The sequence below is a fragment of the Patiria miniata genome, unplaced genomic scaffold (genome assembly GCF_015706575.1).
Source record: "Patiria miniata isolate m_02_andy unplaced genomic scaffold, ASM1570657v1 HiC_scaffold_7, whole genome shotgun sequence".
Classification (NCBI taxonomy): Eukaryota; Metazoa; Echinodermata; class Asteroidea; order Valvatida; family Asterinidae; genus Patiria; species Patiria miniata.
In genome coordinates, this window is record NW_024037074.1 from 47,585,266 (window position 1) to 47,597,672 (window position 12,407).

The following is a 12,407-nucleotide window of genomic DNA, read 5'->3' on the forward strand; positions in this document are numbered from 1 at the left end:
AGGTTCATGGGTGTATAAATTTGCCAAATAGCACGGCTGGTGGGTTGTACCTGTAAAGGGGTAACAGAGGCATAGGGCTTGACTCAAATGTTCCCTTCAGAGTAGGGACTTGGGACACAAGGGACAGCCCGTCCAATCCAGAGAATTGAAAAACTAAGAAAGTTTATAGAATTTCTGCCGTTACCTACACAAATTAGCCAAATATTTTTTTTTTTTTTAAATCTTGCTTGTATCTGGCGCACAGCAAATTTCAACTGAACACTCATCAAAATTTACCACCAGGTGGCCAAAATGCACTCCCGATTTTACCGGACACAAAAAATACAAGAGGTTTGCGTTTGTTGTTACAAACGCAGAGTGGTCGGGTAGACAACTATTTCATTAGACGTTGTCCACTTAAATTGTCCACCCGATGACGTGATAATGACGTGTGAGTTATATGCACCACTTAGGATGAGGGTCAATATGGTATATTGAAAGTTACAAGTTCATATCATAAACTGTTTGGGAGAAAACCCGCGGAAACGTGCTGTACGGAAAAAAAAGAAAGATTAATCATAACAATAAAAGTGGTCGGGTTGTGCCCGACCACTCAAAAAGCTACACAGTGTACATACTCATTGAACTTCATGTACATGTAGTACATGTACATGTTCATCTTTTTATAGCTCCATGGTGCCACGCAAATCAGTGTTCCTTTGTAATCTTTTCATTTTACTTGTCATCATTCCTGCAATGCTCTGATGCGTTGGAGTGGAAGAGACTCGACAAGAAAACATGTAACAATCAAATCAGCCGGAACAGGAATAATACGTCTTGTGTACACAACCCTGGCATTACAACTATGGAAAGTGCAGGTTTATTATTTTTTAACAGTCCTGTAAGAATTAAGGCAGAGACACGAGGGGGGATGGGATGTATCGGTGTGAAACGGACGGAGACACATCTAACATCCCTTGTTTTTTTTGCAAGGGTAATTTCTGCGTGTGATTCAATCAGTTTTTGGTTCATGTTGTCAGACTGCATGAGAACGCTGTGTGCTAATAGATCATGGCTCTATGATAAAACTGACGAATAACGTTGAATACTTTCAACCACACTGAATTGACCAATCTTTTGCATGATGTGTGAATGGTTGTTTGGAATTATTTCCACCTTTTAAGAAAATCTCAATATCATCCTGTGGGGCTGGCATTCGTGAACCTGCTTCATCTTCAGAAATATTAAGGGGAACCACTAACATACAGCTGGATAGCTCAGTTAGTAGAGTACCCGGAACGGCAATCCAGAGTTCGATGGTTGAAACCCCACTCCAATCAATTCTTTGTTCAACTTCAAAATTATTTAAATGCACTTGCAATCAGTTTTCCAATTGTGGTTTATTTGAAATCTTTCGGACTTTTTGAAAGACAGGTCACCGTTTCACGTCTAGGCAGGGAGGTGTATGGGTGCAAGCCTAGCCAATGATCAAATGAGTGTTATTACAGCTTAGAATAAATTGGTGTAAAAAGAAGAAAATTGGGTTCTGCATGGAATTCATTGCCCTAACAATCAGGGATGAAAGTTGATAAGTGTGAAGAACGTTGATCCAGAGACTCAAGTGATATTCTACATTCCGTTATCATCAGACACTTATCTCCGTGGAAGATCTAAGAGACCACTTAAAACACCATTAAAAATCTATACCTAATGTCGCCAGACAAAGCCTTGCATTGCGTCTGTTCCCCGCTCCACAATCGCAAACCCAACTTTTATAGACCGTGATCGCGCCACTGCTCCGTTTATCTAAATAGGACGTGAATCCCCACCCTGGTACGGCCTTTCTGACAGCCATTATCAGATCACTAAGCACTCCAGCTCGGGCAAAACCGTCTATTAGATAAAGCAAAACATTTTTGAAACCAGGAGCTTGGAAACATGACAGAGAAAAAAAATAGAGCGAAGGGGATCGAGAGCAAGAAAAAAAAATGTTCAATTATACGGCGCCTGTCTGTAGCCCCCAAGGCACAGACTGGTGTATGAAGGTGTCTAATTGTGGGAGAGTGGGACGCATTTTGCGCCTGGTGGTGTGTCCGAGGCGTCTGCTCTGTACCCGTCGTTTTTTTGAAATTTTATTGGCCTAGTAAAAAAGTGGCTGACCCAGTTTGCAGGCTTTAGATGCCTGACATGAGCGGGGAAGAAATAAAGGTGTGAAGTGGACGTGAGATTCTTGCTAAAGGTGTTTAATATGGCAACGGCTTAGTTCTGGAGGAATCCCTAGATAGGTGTTTGAATGTATTTGGTATTAATTTGATATGGGTTACTTTTACAGTTTTTTTTCTTCAAAACCAATAATGGTTCTTTCTCCGCACAATACCTAGTAATTTTCTATGAATCCTCTGGTACTAACGTCCCATAGAGGGAAGTTCATACCCATATCTTTATCTCTTGTTTATAAATCTCTGTGTACTAACGAAGGAAATCTTTGCGCATCTTTATCACACTTCATACGGCAAAGACCCTCGAAAACTTTACACTGGAGATTCTCATTCTGAAGCCAGAATCTTGAAACTCAATCAACTCATCTCACACTTGAAGCATTATACTTGTGAGTAACTCATTGTACAAAATCACTTGAGGCTGCAGAACAGAAGAAATTGTCTAACAAGCTGAAAAAAAAATAGATTACCAAAACAGTACATTCATAACACAAGGGTCCAAGTTTTCTCAGTTCAAAGAACAAAGTAGAGGAAAAAACGTACAAATTTTCAGCCGTTAAGGGAAAAAAAACTGCTCCTAATATTGTCCAGAGGGATTCCAATTTCCTAGATTCAAATAAAAGAAAGTCAAGGAATGACAAACTCATTTTCCCTCGGGGGCATTTTAGTCAAATAAAAATTGCAGACATTATGTCTATATACAGATTTGAAAGGACATGAAGGAAGGGACCTACTATTTCTGAAAACACCAGCATGTGTCAACAACAACCTCATAAACGCCTTCCAACATATGCACACTTTATCACTTTACAGTTGTACCCCCTTTTAAACAAAATAAATCGCGAATTGTGTTACAGGCCGGGGCTAACATGATTACCAAATGCACTGATATTATTTCCAAGTTTTCCTGAGTGACACTAATGTGATTAGCTGCAGGACTGAGGCGACGACGACCCAGCCGTGGAAATGTGGGGGTAGAAAAAAATGTGAGTGACTTGTGATGATTTCTCAACTAGCCTATGGATTGAAGAACAGCTTTAACCATGTCAAACATTTGAGCACATGTGCAAAAAACACAAACAGGAGAGCTGAAAAAAAAAACAAGGGGTACGGTAATTCAATCTTTCAATTCATCTCTTACTTCTACTTCGTCTCATTTTCTTGCTTTTAATCCATTTTTTTTCCCGGAGATTTCAAAGTTGAAAATTCAAAAATGAAATTCTTTTCACTGGAGGCCACTTAATATCGAAAGAACATCAAGCCGAATCAATATTATTGACAGCCGGTCCGAAATAACAGAAAGCCATTCACCGAACGGCATTGTCTGAAGTTAAGAACCACTCGACCAGTCTTTCCATTTGCCATCCAAGAATAACAAGTGTTGCTGTGCTGAGACAGTTATTCAAGGATTTTAAAAGCAGGAAACTCCATTATTCCTCACTGACAGAACCACAGTCCTTTATGTCAAGAGAATGCCAGTATTTTGATTTCTCTGCCTGTGTGATTTTTTGGTCTGAATCGGGGGACCTTTTGAGTTCTGCCGACAAAATGTGTGGCATTATTGGCCCCGCTGAAAAGGAGTGAGTGCTTTCGATGAAAGCAGGCGGAAAAACACCGAGGCGCTTTCAAACGTGCAGTCCGGAGAAAAACACAAGTTTGAGTTTGTCAGCCCTCGGAGATCTTTTCACAAAATTTGAAAAGCTTTTTCTTTTCTTTTTTTCCAGTTTCTTTTATAAGATGATTTTTGTTGTCTTTTCACTGCCTCCTTGAAACTACTGTATCTACTTTTGGTTCCTTTCAATAACTTTTATTATATCACTTTTTTCAATATGGCCTTTTTAACCAAGTACGGTAAAATCCAAAACCCTTTGAAAATTTGGGGGGGGGGGGGTCTTTCAGCTCTTTTTCATCTAGTAAGCTTGCAAATTGCTATAAACTGTGAACATCACTTCACCTTAATGGACACCAATTTACGTATCCAAGTTTTGGGTGCCTCGTACTTTTTTGCACCTGATATCGCCCACCACATTACCATTGATTTTTCATTTTTTCGGGTGATATTTTGTCTGAAATTTCATTCCAGGCTGACTTCCATTGAGTGTCTCCGGTCAATTATTATACACCTGTCTCTCCCGCAATGCAATTACTCGCTTGCTTAAAGTCTGGAATTTAATTTGCATTGACTTGGCCTGAAGTGAGCTGCGTCTTACAAAATTCTTGCAAAACAAATAATAAATTCAGAATTATGGCGGTAAACAAATATAGGCCTATGAAGTTACTATGCACTTTTCAAGGCTTTCTTTTCTTCCCCATGAATTTTTAGTCCAGTGTACCGGGGAGCATCTTATATCTGTATGATTATACATAGTTTACAATGTACATGTACCGGTACCCTTGTCCATCATTTAGGGTTACAATACAATACAAGGTTAAAATTTACAAAATTTATCAAAAATAACCAGACTTTTACTCCTAAAACCAACATTTCTACATGTAGCTTGGCAAAGGCTTATTCATTAAAACCCTCCTTTTGTTTGATCAGTCACAGACAGTCAAAAGTTCAATCCTGTTCCCCTGCCATGCCTTTTACACAGGCTAGTCACCAACAGTCAGATGTTTCTTATAATCACTATGACAGTCAAATTCCATCAACAGACGGGTGACTGGAAGGCACAGCTGGCTCATCAATCGCCGACAGTCAAAACATAGCTACCGGTACATGTTCTAGTTTCATAACAATCACAGCCAATCAAATCAATCCTGCTTTATGAAGGGGTGCATTCCCCAACTACCAATGTTCCCCAATACCGATGTTCCCCGAAATCCTTACCCTAACCCTAACCCTTCCTTATCCTAATCCTTTCGGGGAACATTGGTATTGGGGAACATAGGTATTGGGTAGACCCCTTATGAAGGCAGGGAGCACTCAACTGTTTTTAAGTCACCTGATTTATTTTGGCTGCTGGGCTGGTCTTGTTGAAATTACCGGCCAGAAAGGAAGGGTTAAAACGGAAAGAATTATGAGTTTTGGGTAAACAAATTTGGATTCTAGGATTGAAACACACCATACTGTGGAGTGTGCCAATGTAGAAACGAACAATTCGAGTAAAAAGCTTTCAATCAATTTTTTTTAATTTCCACGGATTTTAAAAAGCTAAAAACATTGTGACCACAACGGCGTTGGAGCAGTGCACAGGAAGAGTGGTTACTTCAGTGGTCAGTGCATGGGTGTATAAATGGTCATTATTAGTCCTGAATAGGTGTACATGTATATAGCTGACAGCTGACCACCATGGTCAATGGCTTAATTTGGCCTGAATGCACTCACCACAAAAGGTCACTACCTAGAATTAAACCCTATTAATTGTAGATGACCTAGTATCCACAAAAGGCATGATGCGTGTAAAATCAAAGGGTAATATGGTCCTTAATCTGATATAACACACATCAATTTAAATAATTCCACAACAATTTACTTGTTTGAAGGTGAGTACCGGTGTACTGTAGTTTGGATGAATTCACTGTATGTACCGGTACATGTACAGGTATAAAACTACACAATACATGTAGATTGCTACACTCACATTTAAGACATGATGTTTCAAGCCAGTCAATTTCAAAAATTGACCCCAGATGATTCTTCCTAAACTCCTTCAGGCAATATTAGGTTTTATGCGTACTTCTTTTGTTGGCGCTCCAGTATGTACCGTACCGGTATATCACTTTGATCGTGGAATCATGGTGCGATCATAAAATTATTTTAGCAACCAATGTTATTTTTAAAAGACAAATTGTATACCTTTGTGTGTTATATGGCATCACTTATCACAAACTGGTTTGCCCCATTATAAGTAACCCACAACCATGTAACAGATTCAAACTGAAATGCTGCAGTTGGTAATGTCAACAGTCCTAAACAGAATGAGGATGCAAAGTTCCACTCCAACACAAGCTTTTAAAATGCCCTGTGGTTTCCTAACTGTCCATATAACTGATACCATGACAATAGCCCACCACACCTGCCAGCAATGATGGTGCCAATAGCAGGTGATTAGGGGCCATAATCACCACAAATACGCCCTAATTACACTGTACACAGGTACATCATTAGAGGGGGTTTAGCCACAGGTCAATCAATTAGGGGAGGCCCCTACCAAGTTGGTAGCTACTGGTATTGAATTCACAATACTCTACGGAAACTCAAGTTTCTCAACAATCTTTGAATTTGGCCATAATCCATTTTGAACCAAGAGCTCTTTAAATCAGCACTATGAATGTGAGATCCAAGTCAATATGAGAATACAGGCTTTGAATTATTGAATACTGGTACAAAGAAGGGTTTCTGGATGAAACGTGTGAAGTGCATTGTACAAACTGTCTTCAGAGAAGAGTATTGATGCTGAGAAGACGTGAAGCAAGTTAAGAGCTTGTTGCATCCTGTCACCTTTTTCCGCGATCCAAACCTATGTCTGCCTAAATTTACATGTAAGGCATTTCTTGTGGTAACAGTCAAGATACATACAATACTGACTGAATTGTTGTGTTACATGTACATTAACTCCTTTGGTTTCTCTTATAACCACATCTTCTTCAGAGAGTCAATTTTTTTGCTCCTACACAGCATTCTCACAGTCATCCTTAGCAGATCTTCGAAGAAAAAGTCTTGTTCAAATTTCAGAAAGTTCTGATAAATTTATGAATCCCCGTACTACACGTGATCTGCAGGAATGCATCACACAAACATACCCTGGCTTTTCTCATGCAAGTTGGAAGTACACGTACATCATTTTAAGAAAGTGCGCCTCATGACTTTGACAACATGAGATACCAGTTAATCTCCAGCGAGACCTTGGATGCACTCCCAAAATAGCTCCCTGATGCAGCAGCCGCCGTTGATGCATGCCCGAGTTTGAAACGATACCAGACAATACAATGATGGATAGGGGTTTTATAATATATGCTGTCCCAACACATCAAGATATTTTACATTTATTTGGAGCACATGGGTTTTCGTTCACGTCATTCTTTGCAAACTTTATCAATGATGTAATTAATTTTCAACTGCATTTTCTTCCTCCTCTGCAATTTGTGCCAGATGATTTCTCTGTAATGATGGTACAGCAAAATGTAAGGGTAATATATGTGATCTTTAAGCTAGTCTTCCACGTACACAATTTGTTCTACAATTTCAGAGAATATAAAATCTTGTTCAAGTTGCAGTTCGCTCCTGTTGCACATATTCATTCTTCAAGATTTTTACAAAGGAAGCCCCCAAAAATTTTGTACGATTCCCAACAAGTGTACTGGTACGTTTGCATATACAATGTATATCTTTTTAAATTCAATAACACTTGGATGTTTTCTCAAGTCAAACTCGATAATTCCAGAATGTAACATTGATCAACAATACAATCTTTTAATATGCAAGTTACAATGTAAAACAAATCTTGAGATAAATACAAGAAACAATCTTGAAATTTGTGTAGTTAGAAATAAAAAATTCTTCTGCTTTGGTTCAACAACATGTAAACCATGCATATTCTGATGTTCAAATATCTCTAGCAAGAGTGAAACACCCCCATTGCTACCCAAATTAACAGGACAGCAAGAAGGTGTTCTTTACTTGCTGCTCAAGATGCCAACAGTTGAAAACCTTAAGCCACCTTAATTGCCCAATTAAGGGGACGAAAATACCCAGTCCGGACACTTGTGACTGGGAGGATGGGGCATTCCTTTGTTAAAATACAATGGGGATTTGTCATAATGACCAAAAAAGCGCCAGGATTAGAACTGACAAAAAGGTTGAATGGGTAAAATCTGAAATTGCGGTACACCTTAGAAACTTAGACATCTTGAACCCCTGATTCATCATAATCCACAATTGAGTTTTCCATTTTGACGGTTTCGGACTGGGCTGTCGGCCCATCTGCTTTTGGTTTCACATAGGACATGATGTCTCAATTTAGTAAAAAGAATGTGCACAACTGGTCACTGGTCATGGCAGTGCTAACTACTATGGTGGATTGTGTAGGGAAATCCACTTTGTAGTTTTGACTCGAGTCCTAAGGGAAACATCTGCCATACAAAGCCACATGCATTTACATTGCTTTCAATGTTAGACACTTCAGTTATTTTTGTATTAATTAAGTGACAGAATGCAGATTTCTAGTTGCTTCCCAGCCTTCAAAATCTTGAGTCAAATTTTAGATCCCCCCCCCCACATGTACATATGTACACGTATGTGGTTCTTAGATCATTTGTCAGACGTACATGTATTTACCGGTACGTACATGCCACAAACTTTCAACATTTTACATAAACCCCAGGTGGAAAGTCAAAACTTACACCACATTCCTTTATTTCATCCATAATTGGCAAATCTGCCATCCTGGGTTATGATCTACATCTGAGATGCCCAGATAAACAAATGTTTGACACCCGTGACATGTGCGGGATGTCTTTCATTACCTTGCCATCTATGTTTTCCTCAAAGCAAGCCCAGCCTAAATAAATAGGACAACTGACCAAATTATGTTGTCAAAAACATGAAGGCTTGCCAGCATTTTTTTTTATCCTTCCCCTTTTCTCTCTGCATTGACATGACTGTTCATGTACTCCATTCCCGGGGAGAACCGCTGCATCTCGCTATGATCACAGACAGACCGCCCAGCTGCCGCGTGACCCGACCCCGGGTCACAACTTGACCTCTAGGGGTCCCCAGGAATGCACAAATGAATTCAGCAGGGATCTAATTGTCGCTCGCTGATGGACAGAATGACTCCAGTCCCAGGGTGTGTGTGTAGAATTTGAAGCTCGGCCCGAGATGTTGAAATGTGCCGGTAGGTTTGCGAACGAGGAGGCAGTGAAAAAAAGCACAGGAGAGAGGGGTTGATTTGTGGGCGTAGAGTCTCTCTGATTGGGTGATAAGTGCATTTGACGAGAGAGAAGTTGAAGAAATGCAAAAATGGGGGGAAAGAGATGACCTGACCTAGTTCTCCTACTTTAAATTAAAAGATTTTATTTTTAAGAAATTATTTTTAAGCCAACCTGCTCACTTTAGGCTAATCTGTTGCATGGCACACCAGTTTTTTGTTTTCCACTTATTTAATGAAAGCAATTTTTCTACATTTAAGTTCTTCTCTTGTCAATGACATCTTTAGTGACAACATACCAGTAACAAAATGTTCTTTTGGATTTTCAATAAAACAGAAACCTTCCCTGTGAAGAAATATTTAAATGACAGCTCAAAAAATTACTGCTGATAACGGAAATGCCAGTTTCAAAATTGCTGTAAAAGAAATATTAGAAAGTCCCAAGTGTTCCAGACAGGTGTGTGCTGAACAGTTGGCACTCACTGGGTCCCGAAACACACAATAAGTGGTCACCTGTGCTAACAGAATGGCAGCCTGTCAGTGCACCAATTATACAGGCTCTGTATTATTGTAACTGGCAAATGCATGTACACAAGGTCCCCAAAGTATGGCTGTTGCACGCTATACAACCCCAGTGTTAAACCTGAAATGGCACATCACTGAGAAAAAAACTGGCATGTGCTGGGGTGTCCTAATGCACTCATATACACATATCAGGTAGCCCGCAAATTAACAATGCAATGAGCTTCCGTTATAATAAAAATGAAAAGACTAAAGGCAAAAAAAAAGCAACTTCAGGTTTGGAAGGTACAGATTCCAAAGAGCGCGGGGTAAGGTTTCAAGCCCGGCCGTGGATTATATCGGCGGTCTTTTCAATTCTCCGTGGTGGAAGCTTTTAACTGGGAAAACACGGCCTGACAAAGGGGAAACCGGGGCCTGGCAGGGGAGACTCGGGACAGGGAGGGAGAGGGGCTTTCAGGGGCTTCAACGCCCAAGCTGTGAAAGGAGAGAAGGGGGTCGGTGGGATACAAGAGGCCGGTCGAATCTCTTGAGACAGACGGAGAACTCCGGTGAGAAACCCAGGGAAGTTGGGTAGGATCATTTTCATAATGACAGACGGTGAAAGTACACGTAAGAAAATATTAAGATGCCGTAAACCTTTAAGATGAGAATTATTATTCAACAAGAACATTGTGCAGTAAGAAAAATATTTCATTGGAATTGTTTTTGCGTAGAAGATTTTAGAATCTTCCCAGTTAAGTCACGTCAATGTAGAGACCGGTGTCAATAAATACAACTTAGCCAAATTCAATTTGTAGTTATTCTTAAAAGAATTGGATAACTTTTTTATTGGATAGACTTTTCATCAAGCCGATGCTCTACTATCTCATTGAATTGTTGAAATTTTGAAATTTGTAGTACCTAGATAATTCTTACCAATGTCATGGGGCAGTTGTTTCGCAAGTTGGACAAATGCTGTCGCCTTCCAGCAGCTGATGCTTCTAAGGCCATCTGTGAAAACAATTTAAAACACAAATTCACATTTTGTTGAAACAACCTTCATTTGAAATTAATTAATTGATGTAACATGATGACCCTTTTTTTCATTTGAAAACCTTTTAAGCATATATTCTTTGTTCATCAATTTATACATTTCCAGTACAAACAATAAAACATACACAAAGTTCGAACAGGCAAATACAGGCTTTAAGGCGACCTAAATTTATTATGTTATAATGTTATTTTAAGTGATTTTTGGGAGCATGTTCCCCACACGAATCATAACAAAACATTGCATTCAGTTTCAACCCATCAGCGTTCATTATGCCTAATACACGTATGTATGTATGTATACATGTACATGTATGTTCAATATTTGATTTGCAGACAGAACTGCGCCGCGTAACCAGGGGCACAAGAACCAACACAGACCATGGTTATTTCATTTCACCTAATTAAGAACCCCCGTGTACGGATGCTCTTGCTGCCGATGTTGCGTTTATTAATGATCAAGACACCGTCATGATTCTTCATTAATGTCTAATTGAGGAAATCACAATGTACCTGTCTTTTCTGCGGGTTAAAAAAACAAAAACGTGACCGACTCGGCGAATGTGCCGACAAAATTTCCTGCTGGTTTATTATTAGTCACTTCACAGCCCCAGGATTAAACAGGTAGAAAATAAAGATACGCTGTACAAGTATAATGTTGTACTACAACATCATACATTCTTCAATAGGGCGCTTGTTCACATTGGTTATAATTTTTCATGCACTGACTAGAACAATATAAGCACAAACTTATGATTTGAACCATTTCAGTGTTTTCAGTATAAATACAGGTACTGGTATTTCTCGACCTGATCATTTTCTTGTTTCATTTCATCCTACTTCAATTCAGGATTGTCAGTTCTACTTGTGTGCATTCATGTATCAGCAGAAAAGTCCAAAATATTTTCACCTCCTCCCCACCCCCTGTAATTTTTTCCCCGGAGGACACAACTACAAACTGATCACCATGCCCAACTGAAGCAAAAAAGCCCCCCTCCCAAAAAAAAAAAACGGCCACAAGCAAAATTTTTACACGATGTTATTATACACCTGACTGGATTAATTTTGACGAGGGCAAAGGACCCACAAACAGACGAGAAAAAGAAGACCATCTAAAAAAATCCAGACGTTGCACACTTTTTTTTTTTCATTAAGGGTGCGGGGACAAAAATCGATGGGCTGTACGAGAAGCCGCGGCCAGAAGCCGGGAGGCAATTCAGTGTCTGAGTGTAGATAGTGGGCTATTACACTCAGTTTTTTTCCCCGAGACTGCCAAAAGCTGTCCGAGCAATCAATGGGCAGGCCTGTTGATGCTGCTTCTAGTTTTTTTTTTATTGGTGGAGTTAACCTATTGCTCCGTGTTTTTATAACGCGTGGATCTGGATAGATCATGGCCGGTTTTGATTAATTTGTAGGTTGTAACCTAATCGACTTATTGGACAGCTAAAATTATTGAATCAGAATACTTTTAGTTTCAAGCACTTGTAATAAATATGTGTTTTCATCTTGTTCTCAGGTACCGGTACATTAATCGATGAGCAAAATCTATACTATTATGAGAATGGAGGTTCAAAATTTAAAAGGAAGCTTTCTAGAATTTATTTTTAAAATGTATACTTCAGTTACTTGCTTGGATATGGTCTCTTTTGGGGAAAATTACTCAGTTATTTTTTTTTATTAAGTATACAGGATAATTACAATTTTAGCCAAGATGTTAAAAATCAAATTTGTATTTCTAGGTGCCTTTCTTTATGGAGAATCTCTCTAGACCATTAAGACTTAAGAA

The 12,407-nt window shown here is 39.3% G+C and overlaps 1 protein-coding gene across 1 annotated transcript in view; it reads right to left on the minus strand.

The window, feature by feature from the left end:
• The window catches only part of LOC119744912 (reversion-inducing cysteine-rich protein with Kazal motifs-like), a 59,526-nt gene that overhangs the window by 35,350 nt on the left and 11,769 nt on the right, over positions 1 to 12,407 (minus strand). The window contains exon 3 of the mRNA XM_038221111.1: positions 10,508 to 10,582. Coding sequence (XP_038077039.1) covers positions 10,508 to 10,582 — 75 coding nt within the window. The remainder of the gene's footprint in view (positions 1 to 10,507; positions 10,583 to 12,407) is intronic.